Raw genomic sequence first — 27,116 nt, forward strand, 5'->3', positions numbered from 1 at the left:
CGGGCGTCCCCGAACCACTACACGCAACACAGCCTCACCACTGTGGGCAGTAGTGCTGGCTGCCTATTACAGCGTTACTGTAGCAGCTCACCGGCTGACTATTAGCCGAGTGAGCACTGCAGGCTTTGGCGGGCATATCAAGCTGTTCATTTTTCTTCCTAAAGAGCGTCAAGCAGTAACAGTCCTTCTATTGGAAACGAGCACAGCGCTCCGGTGCTGCCCCTGTCCGTATCCTCATGCAAGCCGATCACAGGGCTCCCAAGGAGAGGAACATCGGCTCGACCCGAGCTGTGGCAGAGGCGTTTGAAACAGAAATAGTTATTACGTTCGACATGCTTCTGCATAGCTAAACCCACAGGTATTTCTAGATGAAACCCCACACCGTACGCCCGGACTAATGTCGCGGGGCGCTTCCAAGGCCCAGACGGGTCATACTTCCATGTACTGGAAAATGGTAAAGCCACGTTCTGCTCGCCGAAACAAGCAATCGAGTTCTTCAGTCGTGGTGACGAGAGAGAATGCTAAGCGACCTCCTTTTTCCTTTTTCTACACGAAGAAAGAAAAAGGAAGTTGCCTAGCCGGCCGCTGAAGTCATGTAGGTATGAAGCTTACTGTTCGAACAAAAGAGCTCGGCTCGCGTCTTGCGGAGAGCCGTGCAGGTCACGCAGCCGGGATTCGATAGTATTGAAGTCAGCCGAATGAGTTTTCTGGAGTGCCACGTCGAAAAAGTTCCCCTGTATCCCGTGCCTTGCTTTACGATGTCCTAAGCCCTAGGAGGGGGTCACACGCACTCAATGCCCTGCCAGCCATTCGAAAGTTTGGACAGGCAGACGCCATATCTTGTCCGGAGAAGTTCCAAAAAAAAACGGATTCTGTTGCCCCTCCCAGCAGTACAGCAAGTTCAATGCGCACTCCTGACGTTTTCCGGCACTACATCCTTCTCTTTTTAGCCTCATCTTGTCCGTGATGCGGGTTGATTCTGGACGGAAGCACAACAGCACTGACTAGATCGCTAAGAGACCAAGTTACTTGCAGGCGCCCTTAGTTATACAGTCAACCTGACAACTACAGCCACCACTAAATCAACTCGCTCCGAAGTTCTTCGCCCGCTCTCGCGAATCGGAACAAACCGGAAACTTTCAGTTTCGCGAACCAGCCCCCTGCCGCACCCCCGTGAAAGAAGCGTGTGTTCCCGAGCAAAAGGCTGAAACTTCTCTAACATCGATCCAGTGTTCCCCCTCGACTGACATCGAGTGCGCGGCCGTGCAATCCTCACAAGAAACCTTTGTGGGGAGACGCGCAGCGACGGAGAACGACGCCGCACAAGCTCCGCGGCATCCCGCCACCAGAAGACGACCTCTTATCTCGTGAACCGAGAGTACAATCATCCTTGCTCTTAGAGAGAAGAAAGAATAAAATCACCTCGAAAAGTCTTTGCGGGTGGTACTGAAGAGAAAATCACGTCGCAGGGAATACACGCGATATACCGGTAGGGACGAAAGGTAGGTTTCTCTGTGTCGATAGTGGGCGATGTGAAGGGCAACGCAAGAATCTCGACGGTGTCACTACAGTACAGAAGACGATATACCTGAAAAGATCCGTTCGTTTTCGTTTACGAAAGTCTCCAATCACCATGTCAATCCACGACACGATGTCGTACACCAACTCAAAAACCATCCATCCTATCATACCCCTCTCTCCACTTAGTCTCCTTTCCTTCGCGTTCCGCAGACCCATCCTGGCACAAACATCTCGAAGAATAAGTTTCAGGATTTTCTTCTAACCTACCCCTCTAACACAAAATCCCGACATACGCCCCCAGCAGCCAAATGGCTGTGTGTTCAGAATTGTAATAGCCTACTAACGCGCATGAAATCGAGTACCTAACCCCGGAAGTTTATCGTATGTGGTCTTCTTCTCAGTATCAGATATATGACCCTTCATGTTGATCACTCAACGTGTACTGCCATCACGATTCCTCAGAAGAGCAGCATCATCCGTTATACGGGCCCGACCGGTTCTGAAATCACTGTGTGATCCCATAGGCACGCGGCGTCACCAACCCCTCTTCTGCTACGCGTCCCCCTCTACTACTACTACTGCATCCTTCTGCATACAAATCTGAAGAGATGTGTATATGGTAGGATGCATGTTATGTACAGAAGCACGCTGTATATCATACCCCTCCCCCTGCTCGGTCCATTATGCGTTTCACATCGTCTCTCATGCGAGAAGTAACAAAACAGAAGGAATCACATACTACACCAGTGGGATGGCTACGTACGCGCGATGGTCGTATTCGAGCAGACGATCTAACTCACAATAGAGATGACATGTCACTCCTGGAACTACGTCACCTCCCTTCTCCATCCATCAGTCACTTTTTATCCCCTGTGTTCCCTTCATTTTTCCAGAGAAACAACCGGAAGATATCTCTATATAGATGTCTTCTTGTTGCTTCTACCTCTTACTACTACAAGACCACCGTATCTCTCCGGTTCGTAACACCCCTCCCTTCTCCTTTTCCTTTCGTTTTCCTTTTTTTTCTTTCGAGTTCTTCCTTTAATAGTATCGCTTCATTCATTTCCAACAACAGAAAGAAAGCATAGTGATGAGGTGTCCACTGCTGAAGCACCAACAACAATCCAGAGAGGTATTGTGTTCTTTCTACGAAGGAAACACACGTACATACACTTCAAAGCTTCGACATACCAAAGAGAATGAAAGAAAGAACGAAAAGTTGTGTGGAGACCATGAAGGAAAGCAAGAAAGAAAAGAACGGATATGAAGGTCTCTTCCAAGGTTTACACCTTACAGATAAACATTACGCGCCTGCAAAAAGAAGGAAGTGTTTCCTAAATGGAAAGAAAATTCACTAGCACTAAACAATCCTGAGCATTCCTGCGAAATAGACCTCGACCATCAAGTATTTCACGGAGTAAGTAACCCACACACTCAGGTAAAGAAATCTGATGTCCCGGCCCCCCTCCCTTCCCCTTCCCCAGAGAAGACAGCAGGGAAGAAACAAGGTACGACACAGGAGAAAGAAAGCCATGTCTTCAGATTAGATTTCGTTCGCTACGGACAGCTCACTTAACTTCACAGCTGGGTCAGGAGGTAGGTAGAAGGTCGGTGCGTAGATACAGAAATCACTCTGCAGAAAAAGAGACCTCATCACGTAGAATACTAGAAGTAAATGAACAGCAAAGCACTTCGAGACTGCCGCCAGCACATCCAGCGTCCTCTCTGTTCTCTTTTAAGAAGAGAAACCACGCAGGATGTAGCAGCTTAGCGAGTGTTTTTCTGTATGATTTTTCTTCATCATAGCACATGCACTATTACTATTACAAAAGGTTCTCTTATCTTTCATGGAGTGTACTCTGAAAAAACTTGGCTTTCTTAGAAGATCTTAGGACGACTTCTTCTCTCCTTCCGGGTTGCTGCTTGATCCGCTCTCGCTCCCTGTACTTGAAGAAGAATCACTGCTGCCACTGGATCCAGCCTACAAACAAGGGCCATGGGATAACAAGTCTCTTCATCATTCATACGTCTGCCGCATCTCACACCTGTCCCTTCCTCCTAAAACACTTGAAAATACAAACATGTAGATATATAGGCATACATGTACACTCAATATATCTGTAGCCTCACATACGTAAGCGCAGCGACGTACCGCCAGAAAGGGAAAAGAAAATTACACACATGCAAACACGACTAAACAATCTTCCTTCCCGCCTCTCAAATCTTCCCCGGAGGATCTACTACTAAGGCACGCAACTCTATCATATGAAGTTCGTAAAGGTACTGTTCTATACTCGTGTCCATTTTGACTTACCTGGTTGTAAGCTTGTTGAGAAACCTTCCACGAGGCCTCTTGAAGGGATTTCAAGGCCTCGCGGATAGGGTCGGGATCATCACCTCCAAGAGTGCTTCGCAGCTTCGAAATCTTCTCTTGAAGATCCGTCTTGTCTGCCTCCGTCATCTTATCCTAGAGAAAATCATGCACATATAGTATGGACCCCCGCGTATCGATGTGCACATCCCGACACGTTCTTCTCTGAGAAGATATTGGCACTGCCTACAGATGCGAATCGACCAGCGCTCGGTCATCACTGCCACTTTCGTCTCTTATATGAATGCACAGCAGCTGTGTATAATTGGCGAAAACTCTTCCTCACCTCTCCGTTGTTAGAACTACATATGCATACATTTGCATCTACATAGCTACACATATACACATACCCTGTGCTCGCTGCTTGACAAAGGAAAAACTGTCTTATATATCCATACGTGAGCTCCTTGTAGAACAGACACACACCGACAATGAAGACTAACTCCTTCCCCTCCCTACGTACAAACATATGACTTTGTATTCACCCATACACACACATAGCCAATCCGCTACCCTGTCTCCTATTTTATCCTCCTCATCCTCCTCAAGGCCTATCTATCATTCTTTCTTTACATCTACCCGGTGACACCTCCGTCCAAACAGACCGATGTACATACACACTTCTCTACACATATATAAGACCTCTACAAGTATTACACGTATGCTAGTGTGTTCTCTAAGTGAGTCAACATGCGACTACACATGCCATACCTTGAGGTCAGTGATTTGTTTTTCAACCGAATAGATGAGTGTTTCGGCCTCATTCTTTGCCTGAACCGCATCCTTCTGTTTCTCATCTTGTTGCTTATACATCTCGGCATCTTTCACCATCTGTTCGATCTGAGCTTCAGACAATCCCCCACTCGACTGTATAGTGATCTCCTGTCTCTTTCCTGTACTCTTATCGACAGCGCTGATATTCATAATTCCATTAGCATCGACATCGAAGGTCACTTCAATCTGAGGGACACCTCGGGGGGCAGGAGGAATGCCAACTAAATCAAACTGTCCTAGCATCTTATTGGCTGCCGCCATTTCACGTTCTCCTTGGTAGACTTTAATTCCAACCTGGATATCAAAGAAAAAGAACACAGGAACAGCATGGGGTAAAGAGAAATCTGCTGCTAACAGGTTCTAGTCATTTTCTTGGTGGTGCGTTTGTGTGTGACGAGAGTGTGGTGAGGAAAAACTTCTACGGGAGCGTGCGAGTAAGAGGGAAGATGTCGGCCGGCGTATATCTGACGGTTCCTCAACTCGTCGGTTACATATACATACATACAGATGAGTAGACATACACATACATACACACCTACACATTCATATACATATACCCTACACATCGATGTGCATATAGACCTCCACATTCATTTTTCATATATACCTCCACATACATGTACATGCATACCAATTTTGTGTGCCTACGTCTACACACGTAGAGAGGTTGAGTCTTCTCACACCTCCCATCTCATGTGCCCTCTTGCGGTGCGTCTCTTCTCTGCTCCACTCCCACTCCCCCCCTTCCTTATGCCCTTAAGCTAGCAATCCGTCCATCCCCTACCCAACATGTCTACGTACCTGAGTTTGATTATCGGCAGCAGTGGAGAAAATCTGACTTTTCTTGGTAGGAATGGTTGTATTTCGGTTAATAAGTCTTGTAAAGACACCTCCCAGAGTTTCGATTCCAAGAGATAAAGGACATACATCGAGAAGAAGAAGATCCTTGATCTCTCCCTTCAATACACCCGCTTGTATAGCAGCCCCCATAGCAACAGCTTCGTCAGGATTAACACCTTTACTCGGTTCCTTCCCGAAGATTTGTTTAACAAGCTCAGCAACCTTGGGCATTCTTGTCATTCCTCCAACAAGAATAACATCTGAGAGATCGGATTTACTTATACCCGCGTCTTTCACACACTTCTCGCATGGTTCGATACTCTGCTGTAAGAGACCTCCAACGAGTTCTTCTAACTTAGCTCTTGTGAGTTTAACTTGCAAGTGTTTAGGTCCTGATTGATCTGCTGTAATGAAAGGAAGGTTTACCTCTGTTTGGACCTTACTGGAGAGTTCAATTTTCGCTGTCTCGGCAGCTTCTCTCAAGCGCTGAAGAGCGAGTTTATCCTTAGTTAGATCAATACCCTGGTTTCTCTTGAATTCGTCAATCAAGTATTGAAGAATCTTCTGATCAAAATCTTCTCCTCCCAAGGACGTATTACCGTTAGTGGCTTTCACCTCAAAAACACCTCCAAGAATCTCTAAGATCGAAATATCAAATGTACCTCCACCCAAGTCATACACTGCTATTGTCTTTCCATCATCCTTATCCATACCAAATGCTAAAGCGGCTGCTGTAGGCTCATTGATGATACGCAAGACCTCCAAGCCAGCTGAAGAGAAGAAAAACAAGAAAAAGAAAGAAACCCATTCGACGGCACGAAAACATAAAAGGACAGAGAACGATAGCCGGTGTTCGTTTTAGAACGACGGAGTACCAATACTCACTCGCGCAAGGAGAAGGAAAGCTAAGATAAATACTGAAACGAAAAATGAGGGAAGACGTGGCGATAGGTCACGGACGAGGACTTAGTTTGTTCCGCAGTCACTCCAATGAAGACAGAAACGGAGAAAGAAAAAGACAACCGATCCGCGGACTTACATATCGAAACGTACTACATAGCTCTACCTATAAGTAGCGCCGCTTGACATATAGATACAGTACGCCACTATGTAAGCATCCCCGTTATCGTCTCTCCAATAGCTTCTTCCGTCTAAAAAACTGTATTGAAAGCGCCAGTCACATAGACAAACTTTTCAGATCACCCACCACTGCACTACGACTTTTGGCCTTCCTCGTTAGCTGTCTCCGTCTCCGAAGACAGAGCCGACACGAACACATCATACCCGCTCCCTTCCCTCAGCCAGGTTACTTGCAACCATATGAATACTGCACGCGTGTGCATTCTTATACAAACATACACATATAACCTGGAGATCTCCACTTGTATACGCACATATGATACATCACATGCAAGGCAGATCAGACACCCCACAAGACGTTAGTAATACACTCTAGTCGTTCCCGTTCACCTCTCCTTGTTCTCGCCTTTCCTATCCACACCTGGGCAGTTGTTCGTCTCTCAGCCCCCTCATCTCAACCATTCACCTACAGCTCGAATAGGCGAGCAACTGTAGCTGTGTCTACACTTCTCTCCCTTCCCTCGTTATTCGTTTTTGGTCTGTCTCCTCTGGCTACCGACCTAGATACTCACCAATTTTCCCGGCGTCCTTCGTCGCTTGTCTTTGAGAATCATTGAAGTAAGCAGGCACAGTAATAACAGCTTGCTTGACAGGTCGTCCAATGTAGGCTTCAGCTGTTTCCTTCATCTTTGTAAGGATAAAGGCGCTAATTTGGCTAGGAGAATACGACTTTCCTTGAGCTTCTACCCAAGCATCTCCATTACTTGCGCGTACAATCTTATAGGGGAGAATCTGTTTTTCCTTCTTGATCGCTTCTTCATCGTATCTCCTTCCAATCAAACGTTTCGTAGCGAAGACTGTGTTCTCTGGATTTGTCACAGCTTGTCTCTTAGCTACAATACCGACTAGACGCTGATTATCTGAAGTGAAGGCAACAATAGACGGAGTCGTTCTCATCCCTTCAGAGTTCTCAATGACCTTCGGCTGAGATCCTTCCATCACAGCCACACAGGAATTTGTTGTTCCAAGGTCAATACCAACGACGTCACCTCGTGCTTTACCGTTCATGCGAAGAGGTGATGTACTGAAAATGAGGAAAGAAAGACACGAAACAGCAACCATGAAGAATCGATCCCAGGTGGGGGGGCTTGGGTGACTTGGAAATGGATCATGCGATTCACAGATGGAGAAAGTCAAAACAAAGATTGTAGGAGACCCCTGGAAAGCGTACATAGGTCCTATATAGAAAACAGTGGGTTGGGACTATTCAGGAAAGAAGAGAGAAGCAACTGCACTGTCTGACAGGTCTACAAAAAGCACTACAGAGGAGACTGCAACCAAAACAGAGAATAGAAAAGGTAACAGGAACGGACACTTCAGTCCTCTAACTGAACAGTGAGCTGCGTTGCTCTGTCTCTCCATCTCGATGATTTCTTCAGAAGCAAGGCCACAAAATCTCCTTTACTGGATGGCAAAAGCAAGAAACACACCATATATATATATATATATGGTGTGTTTCTATATATATATACAGGATTGGAGCGACGATTCTCCAACAGTGAATACACCATGGCTACCTTCCACTGCGGACAAAACAGCGATGCACGCGTTAGGCGAAAGACGCCAGTGTAATACACGTGCTTGGCTGGATATGTCCGAGGAAGACAAGACAGGAGACCTTTTCTGTGTTCATAGGCGACGTCGTGAAGGCTAAAAGGAACTGGTAGTTTTAAGAAAAGAGAAAAGGAGAGTGGTGGGCAGATTAATGCTAGCAGTGAAGCAGTCGAAGGAAAAAGAGGTGGCTGACGGAAAGTAGCAGTGCAGGATACGATAGACGGGTGTGTGTAGAAAGACAACCATATACATATAAGAGCTAGACGAGAAGACTCTCAACACTCGATACCGACCCCCATCGGCCGCTTATAGCTACCGAGTGGAGAAAGAGTTAAGAAAAAAGAGTAGTCGGGGGCGTAACCAGATAGCACCGCGTGTTCATTCTGCGGCAAGAGTTGTTGCTGTGAGATAGGAAAACCTCTGTCTCCGCGCCGCCGACGTGTGTCGGCCTTCCCGTCCGAAATAAAGATGCAGAGAATCCTTCTGAATAAGAGAATACTAGAGAGAACTTCTTCATAAAAAGTTATCTCTACATCTTTGCGTACCCGCATGGTAAGAAAAAAAAAAAGCCAGTCAGTCTCCCGGTGTGGGGCTAGATGACATACGAATCAATTAGAAGACAGAAAAACACGCGACAGCAGACACCACCAAGGAGGAAGAGTACGAGAACGTTCAAAAGTGGAGCTTACCTAAGGAAGCGGGAGAACATGTGAGAACTTGAATCAGCTCCAGAGGTTGCAAGAGAGGCGGCGGCCCGCGAAAGACTCGATACACCTGGGGAGAGTGTAGTCCTTGACAGGCTGAAAGAGGATTTGCTCGAAGCAGAAACTGACCCAGCGGAGCTTTTGGATGCAAAAAGGCGCGCCGCTGTCGCTCTGGCCACGGCCGCAGAGCCGCGACATGCGCCAACAAGAGAAGCAGGAGACGCCATCTTTCTGGAAGCGCAAAATTACACGCAGGTGATCGGGTGAACCAGAAGAACGGGATGCTAGGGCAAGCCTCAGTAAAAGAGTAAAGAATACAGAAGGAAGGAAAAAAGAACGGTGAGAGAAAGAGACCGAGGACTTACCCACGTCACAAGGGCACGAGAAGGTGAAACCGACAAAAAAGTCATACGCCTACGCACGCAAAAAGGTAGAAAAGCGTGGTGAGGAAGCCCCCCACCACCACGGCCGTTGGGGTGTACATACAGCTCACTCAAATCGACACGGATCACAGGGGAGGAGTGTGTGTGAAAGCAGCATTCACAAAAACACTTCCTCCCCCCCCCCTTTTTTCCCCTCCGGCCTCCCGTGGGTGGTGAATACGCTGGCGCACCATGGTTGCCCGCCAGGTCAAACACCTTCTTCCGGCCAGCGAAGGCCCGCCATTTGTCATCCCTTCTGCCCCTCGCTCTTATTCTCACTGGCAACTGCTTCACGGAGACGTCCTCCAACAGTGGGCTATGCGAGCGATTGTCTTGCGAACTGCTTCACCCAAGAAGATGCCTCCAGGAACCGCGGTGTCACGTCTACTCTGCTTAAGAACCGTTTCTGGATGCAGATGGGGAACGTACATGCGAAAGCAATAGTATTTTACACGCCGACAAGGCGGCTAGCACCATAGTGTCTACCTGTCGATCCTTACAAGTGCGCACACTCTACCCAGAGAGCGGTTCCAATGCTACCTTCTTTCCAACTAGGTCCGAAGTGTGGTGCCCGTCCTCTTGGGGCACGAGACAGTCAACGAATGACTAAAGTGTATATGCGATAGTTCGTTTCTTTTCATTTTCATCCTCTTTTGAGGTCCCAAGTCTTGCCTATGAGAGTCGTGCTTCTGACGTGATTTCGCCCAAGAAGAAAAGTCGCAAACGCTAACCACTGACACATGACCTACTGATGTCTAGGGAGAAATACTTACAGAAGGTTATTTTGTTTTTTTGCAACTTTCTTGGGTCTACAAGGAAAGGATACTTCTTTCCTTTTGCTCCAGCTCCTCTGGCAAGTCTTTCCTTATGTCCCTGCAGAGCGGCAGGGGGGGGCCATACTGTATCGGGGAGCCGGGGATAAATCATCGATTCATTCTGTTCCCCGTTTACAGAGACTCGTCTTTTCTGTCCTTGAGAGCAGTTCAGTCTTCACTCTTCAGAGTTGTATACAAGCACATAACATCGAACGACGTCTTTCATATGCAGAGAAAAAAGCCTCGCACCCCGTTGTCGGCCCAACAACTGTTCCGCGCGGATTTTCCTCTGAAGAGTGAAGAGGCAGAAAGACTCGAAGTCAGCGTGTTCCCGAACACTGATAGTTTCTTAGCCGTCTTCCCTTCCCTCTATTCCTTTTCTGAGTCTCTCCCTCTCATTTCTTCAGGGACTTCTTTATTCACAGCGAAGGGAGTCGGACTTCCGTGTCAGTGGGTTTATGACACCGATAGTTTGTTTCTTAATGTATCGGGTGGTTACGAGCTTGTTTTCTCTTTCTGCTGAAAGAGCAAACAAGCTCCAGCCTCTTGCTTGCTTCGCCATATGTGGTTTTCCCCTCACGCCGTTCTATCTCCTTTGTTGCAGTTGAACATTATCTTCTGCGTCGAGGAGGTAAGAAGAAAGTGGTACATTCTCCTTCCTTCAGATAAGGCGAGAATACTACAGGCAAGAAGTACCCAACAAAAGAATAGATCAGTTGGTAATGTGCACAGGGTGCTTCTAGAAAGCATGTTGGTCCAGGTACCGGTTTGAGAAGACGAGAACGGAGACGATCATGGTGTAAGTTCTATCGTTAGGGAGAAGCAAAGTCCGGAATAGACTAGTTTCAGTGAAAAGGAGAGGAAGAAGCAGGCATTTTCTGGAGGATGGCCTTCTCGAAGAAGAAGAAAACACGTGAGAAAGAAAAGCGGCATCATAGCCATAAGTCAGAAAAGCGAAAGAAAGACAAGAGCAAGAAGAGACACGGAAAGAGGCACTCTTCTTCAGAATCTTCTTCCTCTTCATCGCCGTCTTCGTCGCGGTCGCCTTCACCCCGGCGTTCTGAAGGGAGAAGGGACTGTTGGTATCGCGAGGAATGGCTGATCAGGTCGTCTTCATCAAGTCGAACACATCCTCCTCTGAACTTCTGTCCTACAGGAAATACTGTGATTCGGTGTAAGAAATCAGAGTTTTCCTCTTCTGGGTCACCTCACTACACAAGGACTTCAATTCTCGAAGTATCTGGAAAGCATCTCAACAGTCGCAGGGACAGCTCTCGTCATAGGAAACGGAGCCGTTCCCCATTGAGCACGAGGTGTCCAGACACCGCGCACGCAGGTGGGTCACCAGGGAATGGCAGTCGTAGTGATAGAAGACCATGGCGCTACCGATCTCCGTCATCAGGGGACGATAGCTTTGCTGACAATCACGAACCGAGTAGGGACAGGGACAGCGCAACACGGCACGAAGAACAACAAAAGGAAGAAAGGAACCGTTATCGACATCTTTTGGAGAGACCCAAAAGTAACTTTCATGATGCCCCTTTGGAGTCTTCCTGGCTCACCGACACGTCGTCATCAAGAAAGACACAAATCAATACGTTCGGAAGAAGAAGGAACTCTTCATTCAGTGAAGCGTCATTTCTCAGTACTGAGAGAGAAGGGAACGCCACAGAGCACGCGGACAGTAACGGGCAGAAAGGTAGTGGTGATGTTGGCACTAATGGAGTAAAGACAGCCGCGTCGGACTATGAACTGAAAGCCTATCGACAGGCGTTTGGTTTGAATGTAGGCTCGTATACTCTTGTTGATGAGGATGACATTTCTCAAATACCATCATCAACTAGAGCATCTAGACTAGATCACACAGAGAAAGGAAGCGAAGACCCGAGCAAGAGTGTCTCCTGCCCCGCACCTCTGCTAACGTCAACGTTGTTGAACGTGGGCAAAGACCATCCCGAAAAAGGCGTAAGTAAAGGAGGGGGAGGTCACGAAAGAATCAGTCGAAAAACTCACCCGCATCTCTACTTTCAGTGCTGGGGGTGTGAGGCTTTCAATCGTAAAACATGCCATCAGTGTTGGAAGTGTAAAAGACTATTTTCTCTATGATGGTCTCAAAAGAACGCGCAACGAGAGTTTTCCTTTGTCTTCTGGAGTAATCGTTCTTCTCTGTTTTCCCTGTTGTTAATCCACATGGAGACGGACAGGTGACGAACCCAGGGAGTGATCGCAGATTGCCGTAAGCTCTCACCTAGATGCGCCACAAACTTCGTGTTGCGTCTGAACCTAACGAGTACAACTTCGTTAACGTGACTTCCTTCGGTCGCAGACACCTCACACTGCTTGATAGTGTGTAGGATTTCAGCTGTTCAGATGTTACCTGGACAGCGTTGAGGTGAATATCAGTGCTACTTTTTCCGACGGAGTCGTGGAGAGAGTGAACGGTAGGGATGAAGAGCGTGCAGCCTTCCGGAATAAGAACAAGGCAATTTTCTAATATTTGAAGCTACGTTTCCTGGTAGCAGAGATCATGCAGCGAGATCTGTCAAAGCCATAAAGAAGTGTCCTGCTCGGAGAGTCCGCGTGACAGACTGTTTGCGCCGTAGGGACGAAGCGTAGAAATGCCGTTTGTATTCACCGCACGAAGCGAGTGTTAGGCGATTTTCTTGGTCCTCTCTTCTTCACCTTAGTGAAAAAGGGACTTCTTCGTCCCTGTTAGCTTTTTCAAGCCGCGTGGGTGAGCAGCAGATGGTCACTGACACGGGTATTGTTCGCTATGGTGTCGACTGACATGGCCAGGCAACCCACGCGGACAAAGATGTCGTGACGAGATGAGCCAACATTGAGAACAAACGGAAAAGATGAACGGACAGTCTGTGTGCATCTGCTTATACCTTGACTAGTGGCGGCCCCGATCAGCTCGAGCCAAGCGACGGTACAGCCCCGTAGTGATGTGTAAAGTGAGTAGTGGGACTCTATTCATCAGCACTTTTCTTCCTCGTTTTTTCGTACACGTCAGCTGTGTTACAGGTGAGTATCAAAGAGATTCGCCTCATAGAGTAGAGTGTTGCCAGAAAAGACTGAGTATTACACTGCGTACTAGGCGAAGGAACCCCATTCGGGGACTACATGTAGAAGCCACAAGACGATTTACTGGTATTTGGTTGCCTGCCTGGAAGGGATAATTGAAACAACCTATAAGGTTCTTCCGACGAAGCCCGAACACTGTGTCCGTTCCGTGACTTCTCCAAGCCTCTGACAACGTCACAAGGTAGCACGCCTCTTAGCTGTTGTAAAGCGTGGCGTTGGCTGGGTGTACTTACCAAGAGCGAAGAAAGGAGTGTTCTCCTCTGAGAAGTAGAAGGAGAGAAGCGAAGCACCGAAAAGAGAGACAAGTCTTTTCTGCCAGGGTCTTGAAAGACGCAAGTACACCGTCGGTTGGAAATCTCTAAGAAGACAGGCAGCTTCGGACTTTCAAAAGTCAAAGAACACGGAACATCGTCAAATATTCTCCGAGTTGCTACTGACACCACAGCAACTCCTCTTTGTCCATAAATGCAGATGGAAAGATGGATGCAGAGGTGACTTCTAAATATTGTATACCTGGATACACTTCTGTGGGCCTGTACATAGTACACAGCCCACCTCTCTACATTCAAATGACCCTCTGTCGCTGCAGAGGGAACCCGCCTAGACTTGTGCGAGATGCTCAGCAAGCATGTTTAGAGTACACTTCACTGTGTGCACACGCCACCACGCTATCAGGCCCGTCATCTCGACCCAGTCTGTGGCACAGTAGAGTCACAGATACATATATACATAAATATAGATACATACATATATATATATAGGACTGCGCGTACATATAAATACGCTTACTGCCCTACCAGGTCATTTCTGTTGTTTCAGTGGGCATTGTTGGGAGAATCAAGCAACAACGGCAAGAACTACAACCAACACCTTGTAGACGATTCTGGTCTGTATATACGGGTGAATTGCTGAGGCTATCAGAGACCTGTTACGTTGTGTTATCCCCTTTCTCTTCACTCCAGATGACTGTAAGCATTCTACAGAGAACAGACAAAGGAAGAGGCTCAAGAAAAGGAGGGTACGGGCCTGTCTTCATACGAATCAAGGCTTCAGCCTGTAGGTGTCCCAAGCGCTGGTGCCATGCTGTTTTCTTATGACTAGGAGATCTTCTGTTGGTTCCTCTTCTCCCAGCGAAGAACAGGGGAAGAGAGGCAAAACAGGTTGTACTAACAACTGCAGTGTGCGGAGGCATCTTCTCTCCTCCTTCCGAGACCTCCCGCGGCCAGCGGCTCCTTGGTGATCCGGAAATTTCTAACATTGAGGGAGATAGAGACATCTTCGTACTCGTTGTGCCAGACACACTGCGACAAGAAGAAGACATACGCGATGTACAACTCTCTCCATGTTTTGGTGATCGATGCGTAGAATTTTGTGCTGACGTGTTAGTAAAAGTCTTCTCCTTCTGAGGAAGCCCAGGAAAGCCTGGCGAGGACGTTGGTACTGAAAGTCTCAGTGAGGCGTTACCTACGAGTCAGAGCATCCAAAGAAGAGACAGAGATAAGTTTTTTTCTGGAAACCTAGAAAGGAGGAAGGGAGGAGGTGTCGTTCTATTCTTCCACGATGATTGCTGTGTGACAACGGAGGAAGGAAGGAGATTTCGACCCCATACAAAAACCTTAAAAAAACGAGAGGAGAAAAAAAAAGCGATGAAAGAAGGCCTTGAAAAGCTCAGCCTGCCCTGATTGCCGAACAGTTTACTATTCGCCCTGATAATACAACAAAAGACACGTAGTGTCCTCACCCGTCCTCACAAAAACTAGAAATGAGATTGATCCCCCTCATTTTTCTAACGGAATGACCGTCTGGATATTAGAAAAGAAAAAGTGAAGCAGCCAGTCTTGTGGGCATCAGGTACGAGTGAAGAGGATTGTGAAACGCGTACGAAGAGGAATGGGTGAAGAATTCACTTGTGCGAAGGAGGTCTACCCTATAGAAAGGGGGAAAAGACGCTGAACAAGGCTGGCACCACCACATCATAACTGCCATCTTGCGTTTTCACTTCATACAGCCTCACTACGAAAAGCAGCTGGAGATGAGGAAGAAGAAGGAGACAAGAGTGAGCTTGACTTTCCTAAGGAGACGGAAGGAGGAAGACACTGACGATGGGGGGTGTTGGAGGTTTTTGGACCTCACTATGTCGGGAACGCTCTCTTAGAATGTGGAAAGAGAAAAATATATCCACGTGGACATCATACACACACAGATTTTGTATTAGACAAGATCATGAGGATAAAACAAGAACCTACGGGTTGTAGACAGGCAACAAGTACGCGACACGCCGCGACGTTGTTGCCCTTTCCATAGAAGCTCTAATCGTTCCCATTCCTGGTATCGCCGCTCACATGTGGCAGCGGCAGCGTCTGTATCGATCGACGAGTTGATAATGTCTTCCGAAATGTAATCAGAAGCGGAAGAAGGGGACGAATACATACGAGGGAGACCTCCTTCTTTGTGGATATTGTCTTCGTGATCCTTCCTGGGCTTAGTAGGGCATCTCTGTTTCTCGCTTTGCCACAAAAGAGAAAGAGAAACAGGTGCTGATTCAATGGTGTCGGGTCGGTGCCTACTGTGTCGTCTCGAGGTGGAAAAAAAAGAAGACAGGGAGCGTCTCACGGCGTTACACGTGATCACACCGGGAGACAGGGCGTGAGCCATGCCCATAGAGAGTCCCCTCAGCATCGGTGATGCCTGAGATACCGAGCGACGAGAAGGAAAAGAGCCTGTTTTCTGCGTTTCCAAAAGAAGATGGGTACACGTCTTCGGAGAGTGTAAGGACTCTCCGGCTATAGATGGAGAAGCGGTAGCAGGACGGTGTCCCAGAGAGAGCGGCAAAAAGAAGCATTCTCTTGAAGACTCGAGAGCGCTGAGAAGTGCTTGTTCAGAATGACGACTATCGTTTCTACGGCGACACGTGAAGTTCTTTACGGAAGTAGGAAAAGCGCTATCGTCCGCGTCCGTGTCTGAGTCGACGGGATCTCGATAACAAACAAAAAATGACAAATAAGGAATGCGATCTTGGGAAGAAAGACTCTCAGCGACTGAAGTGGCTGTCGCTTTCGAGGCGTGCAAATTAACTCCGGAAGGATATACTGCATTCTGAGCGCAGAGGGGGGTCCGTCTTGTGTAGCCGCTGACCGGTGCCTGCTCCAGACAATGACGCGGAGAACAGTTCGACGATGCTAGTGAACCTCCCTCCGCCCCGTGCCCTGCACGTGACCGCGGTCGTGAGGTACAGGCACACCTGGAATCGAGCCGCAGATCAAGCGATGGATGGAGAAACCAACAGCATGCGAGGCCAGTCTCCACCAGGGCGCATTTCCTCGCCGCCAAAGAAACACTGGCAGTGTTTGGACTGAAGGGAGACCACGACCTCCAAAGGAAGTGAGACATCTTTCAAAGAGTAGCCGCAGGCACAAGCTATCCAAGTCGGCTGGATACGAGCGTCCACTCAAGAAGCACGCGGAAGCGCACACGAGGAAAGCAACGTTGTCAAAACGGGGGTGACTCTTTCATGGTTCCAAGAAGAAAGAAAGATGCCCCGCCTTGTCAGGTGACTCACAGAAACCGTGGAGAGCGTGCTCCGGACGCAAGGCATTCAGGACAGCGGCGACAAGCCAGTGCTGGGCACACTCTGCGCCGCCAAACAGATGCAGTGCATGCGCGACAATATACCAAGAATCAGCTGACACGATGATCAGAAAAGTACGCTTACAGAAGACTCCACTCGAGCCAAGCGTGGGTACAGATCCAGATGCTCCTACTCACCCGTAAGATAGGGTATTTAGGCCGAGAGACTGGTGCTCAAACATTGCCACAATGCAGGGCAGACGCTCGCGCTACTGAGACTCCGTCCGGGCTCGCAGCTATTGCATGAGCCGACCGCTAGTTACTGTAGAGTGCAACAACTAGGGTTTTTCGTAAAGTAGACTGGGTCACCCCCTGAAGCGTGGCCACGATTCTCCCCCACGTTCTAGACACTACGGTTTCCCCTCTGTGCTGCAACAGCACAACAAGCTGGAGGATGCCCGGGGCGCACCCGGAACCGCTGCCTTCGCACACAGCCGGCTGCCGCTGGGAACTTCATACGGCCAGTGTCGTGCAGAATAACGCAAAAGTGTGCCCCCCCCTAGTAATCCTGGCTTTTTACATTCTCTTTCCGCCTCCACCCGCCAGCGTGCTACGCACTCCATTGAGGCCGGCGAGCGGTCGTTCATAAGTCCAGGACACCACCTCTGGCAGGATGGACAAATACAGCTGTCTTCATTAGATGAGAACAAAGTCGATGAAGCGTCTGGAAATGAGACAGCCCGGCACCACAGTCGGAGCCGAGAAAAGAAGTCCGGACCAAGAGAACGTCCGACAACAGTCAATTTTGTAGGTTTCAGCCGGTCCCGCGTCAGGGTTGGTGATCCAAGCTCCTGGGTCCGACGGACCTGGGGTTCTAGGAAAAGTGCACTTCCTCAGGCCGGCGGTGCCTGCTGTCCTCTCGGCCCATTACAGGAATCAGTGCTCCCTCGTATGTTATCGGTTCGTCATGTGCAGAAGTCACCGACGGTCTAAAAGAAGGCACGACTGGAGTGCCAGTCCTTCCTGTCAAGTTCCACTTCTAGCGCGGAGCGGTTCCCGCAATACAAGGAGTGGTTGGCGAATACATGTGGCTGTCAATGTGTGACAGGGTGTCCTGCCTCCGGCTGTGCGAGCTGTGCCGCCATCCAAGATGCATGCCGTCTTCATCCGGTGTGGAGCGCTGTGGCCGCCTTCGTCACTGGGTTTCGACAGAGTCCTTCGGCCCACCACGTGGAAACCCTTGGTGTGACCACAATACCATATCGGCTCTACTTGCAAACTGTTCCCTTACTGTAGCAGTTACGGAAGCGCGTTGCCTCGAGTACCAACAGAGTCGGAGAAGCTCCAGTCCGGTACACTTTTTCACAACGGATGTGAGAGTGTGAGAACCCCAGTGCAAAATCGCGACCCCATACAGCCTTTGCTGATGTAGAGGAGCGGTATGTTCTCAGCTGAGAGCACCATGTGACAGCTACGTTGTGTGGCAGGGTGCCCCATCGCCGCCCGTAGTGTGCGCTGACGCCCCTCGAAGGAAACTGTAGGCAGGCAACCTCAGCCGTTCAGTTTTTTCCACTGCTAACAAAGTGCCGCAAGAAAGAACAGTTGCACGTACTGGGGCACGGAACATTGCCCACCTTCTATCAAAAAGCCATGCTGCACAGTGGGCCAAAAAACTTTCCATACTTGTCCAGAGAAGCGATGCGCGTGGTCATGAGCGAGCAGCGGCACTCCAACTTCGTAGGACGTCCTCAGTGTCATGGGCAATTCATAGAAGACATACAAGATCGGACTGTCCTAACTCCACTGGAAGAACGCAAAATCCGTTAGCCACCCTGTGGGTGACTGACACTCGTCCCTGAGCTAACCTCCCGTTGAGCTACAAACCAGTTTCTGGGCTTTTAGTCGTGGACTTGTTCCGCTCTCAGCTCTTTGTCTTTTGTCTCGCAGTGCCGGGCTCGCGAGTGCCGCTCGTTGCCGGGATACCTCCGATCCATGCAAGGCACGGCTACTGTGGCATCGTGAACTCGGCCGCTTAGAGATTCCGCACTTCTTTCCTGTGCACTTGAGGGCCGCACAGCCCTCAAAATATAGCGTAACGTTTTCCCTGGCTCAGGTGGACTGCATCTAATAAGATGGTCCAAATAAGCCACTAGTTGCGAGCATCTGAACCCACGACGAATATCGGCTTCTGTGCCGACCTCAAAAGAATGCAAGTGACTAGGGTGCCGCAGGGCAGATCTGAACCAAGTATACCCGGTACTCTACAGTTAAATGTAAGCGTGCAAAGCAGAAACCTCGCACTAACGGCGACAGGAAACCTAATGTGTGGACGAGACGAGCTTGGGCCGCGCATGTCTACATTTCCTCTACTTGAAGGCGACTCAATTCCACCGGTACAACTTGCTTCCGAGGGCGCAGCTATGCTTTCGCGCTTTGACTCTACTGTCCTTCCGATGTTTTCCTTCAAAAGGACGACGGAAAAATTCGCCGCCCGGTGCCCTATAACGGAAGACCTTTCATGCCTGCTGAACGCGACGCTGGCAAAAGTTATGAAGCACGACGATGCTTACCCAGCGTCAGCGGTCCCCAGGAGCGCCACCGCGACATTGGGTCTCCTGTTGACTACGAGACAAACGGTACTTCAGGGTACGTCGTTATCAAATGTCATCGGCACTATGGTGTTAGCTGGATTCTCGAAGTCAACATGGTAGTGGCCCAAGGTATATGGACACCAAAACGAGAATGCTTGCACGTGGCGGCCTCCGCTCGGCCACACGAACAATTGTCACTGGGGTAAGACCGTTTACGATAAAAGCGTTTCGGAGACATGGCAATCGGACGGTACTGAACAAACCCACACACCAGACGGCTGAAACACAGGGAAAGGGAGGGCACGGATACTGTTCCGCTCTTCCTTCCATACCACGCTCCCGCCGGTCACGCTTCAAACAACCAGGAAACCCCCCGCTAGTTAAGGTCTAGAAGAGACAGTGAGATACGTGAGAGAAATCAGTCCACCTAGAGTTCCTTGGAGGCAATAATCTTCTCCTTGCCACAAGCCTGAAGCACCGTCACGAGGACAGACTTGCCATCTGCGAAGAGAGATTTTACTTGCTGGGCGACGTCGTCCAGATTCCCTTCGGAATCCTTGGGAAGCATGAGGTCGTCCTTTGTTTCTCCGTTTTCCAACAGGAGAGTGCAGAAACCGTCATCGGACAAATCGATTAACTGGTACTCAGTACGCTTCACATTGGGGACTTCCATGTTGTGCGAGGTGGGGCAAACGTCTTCGTACTTCTTCCCCGTGAAAATATCCAGACCGACAATGTGAGCCTTGGCGTGGCCGTGCTTGCCTGTTTTCGACGTGGAGTAGTCGACAACCTTGCACGGATTTCCTTTGAGCATCACGAAACCGTTTTTCTTGATGGCCCCCGCCTGCATGGGGTAAGTGTGGGAGGCGCCGGCATCCGCCGTTTCGAATGTCACGTCTTCCGCGTCACTCATCGTGGCCACCAAAGAAAAGAGATTACACTACGGACCAGAAAAAGGGACAAAATTGGAGTGCGATGCACAGAGAAAGACGCACAGCGCAGCCAAGAACATGTGGGGGGTGCCCAGTTTCTCCGGTCTTTGGGCTCAAGATAGCAAGTCGGGAGGCGGCCGCACTGCTGTGTGTGGCCTCTATAACGCGCAAGCAAGAGATGGTCCCCTGGTACCGCTTTGCCCGCTTCTTTCCCCCGCTGTTAGTGCGATGAGGTGTTCTTGCGTGCTTAAGGCGGCACAGCCGGATTGACCCTAAGCCACTAAGGCTAAGCGTAGCCCCCGGCGTGCAGATGGATATTGACACTCTCCGTTCAGAGCTACGTCTTGCTAGTTTGTTGGTAGTGTCAGACCCGGTGGAAGGTAGCTGCGGAGCTTTTCTTATCGAACTTGACTAGCAGGTCAGCAAAGTGACGTGTGCTCGCGGTCTGCTGAAAAGGAGCTGCCTCAGTACGTTTCCCCCGTATGATGCTGGCGCCCTGGCAGTCCGCCCATCGGCGCAGAGGCCTGGTGGGCGGCGTTACGGCCATCCCTGAGAGCAGGTCAGGCACGAGCCATCGGCTTGCGAGTCGCTGCTTAGGCCGGAAACCGGAACCGGTGGGCGCTGGAGGTATCATCAAGAAAACTGTTCCTAGCGGGAGGGAAGCGCGTCCAGCTTAACACAGCAGCACGGGTGAAAATTGGCTTCTGCTCAGCGGGACACGGCCACCGTGTCTGCGTTCCGAAGAAACATTCTCGTAACTGGTAGAAGTGTCATCGCCCTCCAAGTGGGGTTTCTCTTTCACAGCCACATAGCGCGGCTGTAAAGAGAGAGCTACCTCGGGGCCTGCAGTCCAGAAAGACATGTTTAGACACCCGTCCTTAGACACCGAACGCGATATTTTTTGTTGGAGACGACCCGAGGGTGACGGCTGTCGTGTCATGGGACTCCGCGCTGCCAGCGTACAGGGGATATCTACCTTAAGCGTAGACAATCCTGCCCAAAGGGTCTACGGCATTCTAGTTTCAGGCCGCTTACCCTCTCCACATGGTGCAAGCTTACGTCTTTCGAGAGGCGAACCGGAGGGAGTAGAGGCTGCATATCCCGCGCTTCCGCTGCTATTCAGTCTAGGAGAGAACCACTCCTGCTGCGCCAGCCACACAACTGATTAGCATCGCTTCAGTGTATCTCAGCTTCTGCTTGGAGGTCCTCTGGCGGCCCTGGTGCCCTGCCCGTTAGCTTCGCTGCTCCAGGGTGCGGACTTCTTCCTTTTCGCTCGTTCTCCAGCAGCGCTGAGAAGGCAGAGAAAAACGCAACACTCCGGCGGTGTGTGATTTCTGCATTCGACAAGTCCGCGACTTAAGGAACGAGAACGAAGTTCACGTACTTGGAAAAATAGCTTCAATTGTCTCCACCGGCGGGACCCACAGCGGCCGGGTTACAACTGCCTTGATGCAGCGCAGGTTGACAACGTCCTTCAGAAAAAGGATTCTTTCTCCTCGCTTCAGGTGCGGTGGGTTTTCCTGCACCTGGTCACGAAGCGCGATCGGCAAACTCGGGTGGCGTCTTGTACGGGAGAAGACTACTACTGCGTCGCGGCACGCAAGACTTATCAACCTTTACATCCAGGACGCGCGCTTCTACTAGAAAACACACCTTTGTGAGCCGCCTTACCTCCGGACAGTAGTATTGGGTGGAAGCCCTCAACTTCGCGATGCATTTGGGTTTCGGCATATTGTAAGGGCTAAACACCAGACCGAGCTCGTTCAGCACATAACCCTGCACGAAATAGCAATGCCTCGACCACACAGTGAGGCCTACAATATGCATCATAATCGTAGCTGAGATGCCGCACTCCCAGCGATGACATAATGCAGAGGTGTCTGCAAAAGCTAGCGATCCATTGCGGGAAGGGTAGGCAAGTCATTGGAGCTGCTCTGACGCCTTGCAGATCGGCTGTGCGCGACCATCAAAGGTGTCTTGCAGGCCTACGGGGGGACAGGTCAGCACAAAATCGACAAATCCTTTCCGCTTGCACTCCTGAAGGTTCAGGTCCCACTGCATGGTTCCGTTAGGGCAGCGCATAACGGGCTGGGCATAGTGAAATTCCAAACAGTGAATCGAGATCTCGAGGTCTTCGCGCGTGTAGTACTCTTTCCCGGACTCTCCTGCGCACAAAAGAAAGACGTGACGGCGAAGGGGCATTTCTGCTCGAGAAAGCCAACTCCTGTAAACCACAGAACTCACAGCGCGGATAGTTCCCCAGTCCTGCTTTTGACGATAGCCAGCGTTTCGCATGAAATGTCAAACCCAAGTGTGCGCACCCCGTCCGCTGTAACGCAGAAGGATTTATTGCCGTGCGAGAGCCTGGAAGTCACGGCTCATGTGGTTTCACGCCTTCGCCGAGCTGGAGACTCATCACGCACGGTACCCGCTTTCGTGGCCGGAACCGAAACACCACCCGGAGATACAATGCTTGCTTAACTCCGAGGGCTGACTATCCTGTTCTTGAAGTTTACGGGTAAGTCTGACTGCCTCTGCTGACGACAGCCGAGAGGGAGATCCCCTGACCGTCAGATCAGAAAAGGTACTTCAAATCTGAAGTGCCGACAGCCGAGACTGGAGGGAGGCTATTGTAGTCTCCACTGTGGGAAAACCAGACGATAGCTGTCACCCTTGCAAGAATGCCAAGCCTACCGCATAGCGCGGCTGCCGCTGGGGGCACGCGTCGTCCTGCCACTCCCATCGTGCTAACGGCATGGATCTGCGGTCTAGCAAAACAACGACCGACCTGTATGTTTCTCATATTTCGACCAGTCCGGCTGGATGACTTGTTCCACCACGGCGAGAGGGAGCATCAAACGATAGTCGAAAGGTTCTCTTTCGCCTCGGTTTAGCAGGACGAAGGGGACTTGCTTAGACATCTCGTGACAGGAAGGCCGGATGAGACCTTCCACGACTTCAACGCACGTCCTGTCAGGACTCCCGAGTGTGTTATCGTAGATGACCGGCGGGTCATTCCCCTTCTTGATGTATTCCCTGTATGGGACGGTCTTCGGTGGACACGAGGCGATGCCTTTAGTAACTTGAGTCTGCGTTAAGTAAAGTCCACAGTTGGCAAGTTAAGGGCTTCCCTCGTTCCAGCGATCTTGACAGTGTCGAGTGTCTCACATTTGCTCCGACGCGGAGGGCTCCCCGGCGGATACTGCGAGTTTGCTTACTGAGATGCAAGTCACAACTGGATGGTTATTCTCATCGTAAAGATCGTAATTCAATTTTTCCTGGGCTCCCCCACGACACCGGGGTCTCGCGAGATAATCTCCCCGAGATTTTACCGTCTTCCTGCATTCCGCGGTGCCGTCTCGCTGAAGCCACACAACACCAGTCACGCCCGTCCGGGGTAGGCTGAGAGGCTGTCCAGCGCCAGCATTTGAAACGGAGTGAGCAATGGCCTGAACCGTTCGGGAGCTTCGTGAGCAAGTTTCCTGGGCGAATATGTCTTACCAAGAGGATTTTCTCGTTACCCGGAGGACACTCGGGTGTCTTGAGAACCTGCTTGGCGACGGCACAGGCAGTTTCGTTCAGGCTTCGTGCTCCAGGAGGACAGCCAAGGTACCCGGGATGTGTGCTATTATACAGACACCGGCCCACAGCGGGATCCAAAACAAAGGGAGAGTCGCAGCTGGGAATAGCAGGGATTCTCTCGATTGGTCTGCACGGTCCGTACTGGTAGTCCAGCGGCGTCCTCGCTATTCTGTAACCGATGGGACAGGCCGAGATAGGTTCAACCTGAGAGACACATTGGTAGTGAAGGAAATGCGAGCATCGACCAGACGCCGACGTTGCCGGTCGTTCGTCTGCTCTGAATGCGAAACGGCTACACGTGACTTTAGATGCCGAGCCTAGCTCCAGACGTCTCTTCGGCCGAAGCCGGCCTCTGGTTCTTTGGGCACAACACTAGTGCTTGAGTGACGAGACTAATCATTTTGGTCAATTCCTAGCTGCCCAATGAAAGCCTTCTGAAGACTTAGCAGCTCCTCAAGGAGGGCGTTCTGAAAGCGATCAGTGAAGAAAGTGGCCGGGAGTGTTTAGCAGGTGGAGCCCCTGTTGTCCAATACGTGGTCCCCGGTGCGCTAGGGTTCGGATCTCGCCGGCATACCTCGGAGACGGTAAAACAGTGCCCCGTGTCCCTGTCAAAGGTAGCAGCGCCGAGACAGCTTCCAAGAATAGGAATCTCCTCCCCCAGCGGAGCCGCACACAGAGTCGTTGAAACTGCCTCGAACCCTTTCCGGCACCGGACAATAACATATGGGTCCGCGGTGACGGTACCGAATTTCACAATCATGTCGACTGGCAGGGTAGCAATCGCGTCCGCGAGTTCCGTGTTGTTCGAGCCCCGTCGAATGTCCCTCAGTACCTCGTCTGCTCGCTCCCTGAGTTCTGACACGACAAACATCGTCTTCGGATACTTTTCTGGCCAAGTTCGACACGAAGTTTCTAGTCCTGCCTCGAACACAGGGGGTTCGTGATTTTAGGAAGGGCAAGAAACGTGTGCAATGCGACGTCGCACGTTTCTTCTGTAGCCGTAACGCACGCGCGCCATTTCGCACGTGCGAGCGAGGGGGCGAACTAAGCTTCAAGGGTGGGCAATGCCCACTTGTCAAGAGCAAAACCCTCGGGCTATCCTAACTGGAAAATGGTAGCCTAGCGCCACGCTGGTGAGACTTTCCGCAAAAGTGTGAGCTGGTGAGCAACGCACCAGGACTGGAAGGACACTGTCTGCAACATTCATCGCTTTGGAGATCACACAACGACCACACCTCTGGAGAAGTGGTTACAGTCGCGCCTCACTTGCTAAGCTTCTCGTGCTGGCTTTACTTGGTAGAGGCTCAACTTCTCTGTCTCGCTCGTTCTCTATCAGAGTTCCTAGAGCTCACCAGCAGACGGACGCTCTGCTCGGATGATGTGACTGGCTTTTTGGAGATGCTCAGCAAGCGGATGCGGAGAAAATCGCCGACCACTTTTGCCGTCTTCAGTCTTGGATGTATCCGCTGCTTCGGGCGCAGTGTCCTCATCGAGAGTCTGCACCTTGATTTTGGAGCTACTGCGGTAAAAGTGTGATGACGAGTCCGGCTGCTTCGGCTGCCGCCGGCCTGGTGTAGCTGCTTCTTCTATCCGAACTGCTGGGGGATGTACAGAAGACTGGAACTCCAGTCGCTTCCTATTACTCTGCCGGCCACTAGAGATTGCCTCTCCCTCTGGTGCGAAGAGAGCTGAAGCCCTTCCTTGACTCTGCTCCCCCAAAGCTTTGCTGGTCACCGTGTAAGACTCTTCCGACGTGCTGTTGCGCGACGCCTGGAGAACTGCCAGGACATCTTCTGGAATATATGCGTTTTCGAGAATGGGACTGAGTGGTCCTCTGGAGTGGCCGGTACCAAAGGGTGCATCAACTTGTGGGACGAATCTTTGGAACTTCCCTGCCTCGAAAGGTTTCACGGTTGGATATTCCTCGAAGTCATCGAAGAAGAACTGTCCCAGACACAGACGCCATCTACAGTGTAACAGTACTTCAAAGGAAAATAGCACTGCACGCAGAAAAACACCATTCTTTAGCATTCTTCTTTACGGGAGCAGTGGCAGCAAGGTTCTGGTGAACACAGCGGGACAACTCTTCAGAGATGAGCAGCCTGGACACGCTGCGCGATGAGACTGCCGCGTCAGGGAAACAGAGAAAGAAAACACCAAACAAATTCGTACTGCAACTGGGCTGCGCGAAAAGGAGCCACCGGGACAACGCAACACGAAAAAAAGTCTTGAGCTCTCCCGCCCGCAACGGGGAAGTTCCCATAGCTGGCTGCTCGCAGCTTTGTTTCTCTTTCAGGTGTGAACTTGTATGCTGACCTTTATGGGCCCAGTTAGGGAAGATTGCTAAAGACGAGTTGGAAGAGTTCCTGACAGGGTCCACAACTGCACATCACGATTACTGAAGGTGATGAGCTGTCTCGCAGTGGTTTCCTGAGGATCGTCTGTCTGCCTGAGCTGTAGCTGGAACCGGTCGACACTCTTTTTTCCAGCTGCCCTCTCTAAAACGAGCTGCTGAGTACGAAGCTGTTGATCCTGAGAAATTCCAACTCGCTAATAAGGCATTCCGCGGCCTACATACCTCCGAAGGTTAGAGCACAGAAGACAGAATGGTGCTGTGTCTGCAGCAAGGCTTCCTCGCATAGCAGCATATCAGAAAAGTGCCACTCTAGATGGAGGTCTGCTGCTTCTAGACGGTAGAGCTGACCACTGCTCTTCTGTCCCAGCGTGCAATGAGACCCGACCAAGGTCCCGTGCCTGCAAAGACAGCTTTCCTTCCTTGTAGGAAGCAGCGTCAGGGACGCCAGTCGGTATTGGAAAGCTCCTGGAGACGTTCTCGGCGACCCGGCAATGTTGGAGCTGCAGTCCCGCTCCCTTGGCCATTCTGTGTCTGTCTCAGCACTTCAAGCTCACACGCATTCTCATTCACCCGACTGTCACTTCTACTCTGTGCGTTCGACAATGAACGGCTTCTCGAAATCCTGGAACGGTGCGGAACGCGAGCAGCCTGGATGCAGCATGCTGTTATGCCAGCTTCCTCGGTACCCCTGCTAGGCACCTTCGGGCGCGTGCCATCAGTACTTCGTGCACGTTACTGCCAGCCGGGAGATACGCCAAGCCGTGGCATTTCAGCTTCTCAACATTCGCGTCGATCGGTGTTGTATGGTATGCCTTGGTTGCTGATAGCGAAAACGCATCGCACCAAGGCTAGCTGAGTAT

The 27,116-nt window shown here is 50.4% G+C and overlaps 5 protein-coding genes across 5 annotated transcripts; 2 read left to right on the top strand and 3 right to left on the bottom strand.

Moving 5' to 3' along the window:
- Positions 1-444: 444 nt before the first annotated feature.
- On the bottom strand, positions 445-9,338 carry CSUI_004251 (heat shock protein). Its single transcript, XM_068064444.1, has 7 exons — positions 8,890-9,338; positions 7,159-7,670; positions 5,468-6,276; positions 4,604-4,960; positions 3,836-3,988; positions 1,277-3,502; positions 445-979 (listed from the first exon to the last, which is right to left on the bottom strand). The coding sequence occupies exons 1-6, from the start codon at positions 9,129-9,131 to the stop codon at positions 3,410-3,412; spliced, it is 2,166 nt and encodes a 721-aa protein (XP_067923575.1). The 5' UTR covers positions 9,132-9,338; the 3' UTR covers positions 445-979; positions 1,277-3,409.
- Positions 9,339-9,535: 197 nt separating this feature from the next.
- Positions 9,536-12,295, top strand: CSUI_004252 (uncharacterized protein). Its single transcript, XM_068064445.1, has one exon. It carries the CDS (start codon positions 11,027-11,029, stop codon positions 12,245-12,247), a length of 1,221 nt encoding a protein of 406 aa, XP_067923576.1. The 5' UTR covers positions 9,536-11,026; the 3' UTR covers positions 12,248-12,295.
- Positions 12,296-13,566: 1,271 nt separating this feature from the next.
- Positions 13,567-16,896, bottom strand: CSUI_004253 (uncharacterized protein). The gene is made up of 2 exons (XM_068064446.1): positions 15,475-16,896; positions 13,567-14,692 (listed from the first exon to the last, which is right to left on the bottom strand). The coding sequence occupies exons 1-2, from the start codon at positions 16,616-16,618 to the stop codon at positions 14,157-14,159; spliced, it is 1,680 nt and encodes a 559-aa protein (XP_067923577.1). The 5' UTR covers positions 16,619-16,896; the 3' UTR covers positions 13,567-14,156.
- Positions 16,897-17,263: 367 nt separating this feature from the next.
- CSUI_004254 (uncharacterized protein) lies at positions 17,264-18,206 on the top strand. Its single transcript, XM_068064447.1, has one exon. The coding sequence runs from the start codon at positions 17,881-17,883 to the stop codon at positions 18,178-18,180; it is 300 nt and encodes a 99-aa protein (XP_067923578.1). The 5' UTR covers positions 17,264-17,880; the 3' UTR covers positions 18,181-18,206.
- Positions 18,207-19,467: 1,261 nt separating this feature from the next.
- CSUI_004255 (uncharacterized protein) lies at positions 19,468-25,865 on the bottom strand (the record flags this gene model as incomplete). Its single annotated transcript, XM_068064448.1, has 9 exons — positions 19,468-21,161; positions 21,378-21,607; positions 21,972-22,094; positions 22,308-22,483; positions 23,107-23,407; positions 23,537-23,680; positions 23,820-24,104; positions 24,475-24,755; positions 25,253-25,865. Coding segments are annotated over 8 exons (1,980 nt in total), but the record flags the coding sequence as incomplete, so codon positions are not given.
- Between the last annotated feature and the right edge of the window lie 1,251 nt (positions 25,866-27,116).

The sequence above is a fragment of the Cystoisospora suis genome (assembly GCF_002600585.1).
Source record: "Cystoisospora suis strain Wien I chromosome Unknown contig_1955, whole genome shotgun sequence".
In the NCBI taxonomy this organism is placed as follows: Eukaryota; Apicomplexa; class Conoidasida; order Eucoccidiorida; family Sarcocystidae; genus Cystoisospora; species Cystoisospora suis.

What these genes read in the sequence shown, in the direction of transcription:
- CSUI_004253 (XM_068064446.1), bottom strand. Translation starts at nt 16,618, where the DNA reads ATGTCTCACTTCCTTTGGAGGTCGTGGTCTCCCTTCAGTCCAAACACT. An exon ending in TTGTTGCCTGTCTACAACCC is followed by an intron (nt 14,693 to 15,474) that starts GTAGGTTCTTGT and finishes TCTGACTCGTAG; the next exon opens with GTAACGCCTCACTGAGACTT.
- CSUI_004254 (XM_068064447.1), top strand. Translation starts at nt 17,881, where the DNA reads ATGTGGCTGTCAATGTGTGACAGGGTGTCCTGCCTCCGGCTGTGCGAG.
- CSUI_004252 (XM_068064445.1), top strand. Translation starts at nt 11,027, where the DNA reads ATGGCCTTCTCGAAGAAGAAGAAAACACGTGAGAAAGAAAAGCGGCAT.
- CSUI_004251 (XM_068064444.1), bottom strand. Translation starts at nt 9,131, where the DNA reads ATGGCGTCTCCTGCTTCTCTTGTTGGCGCATGTCGCGGCTCTGCGGCC. An exon ending in GAAGGACGCCGGGAAAATTG is followed by an intron (nt 6,277 to 7,158) that starts GTGAGTATCTAG and finishes TCTTCTCTTCAG; the next exon opens with CTGGCTTGGAGGTCTTGCGT. An exon ending in AACAAATCACTGACCTCAAG is followed by an intron (nt 3,989 to 4,603) that starts GTATGGCATGTG and finishes GATTTTCTCTAG; the next exon opens with GATAAGATGACGGAGGCAGA.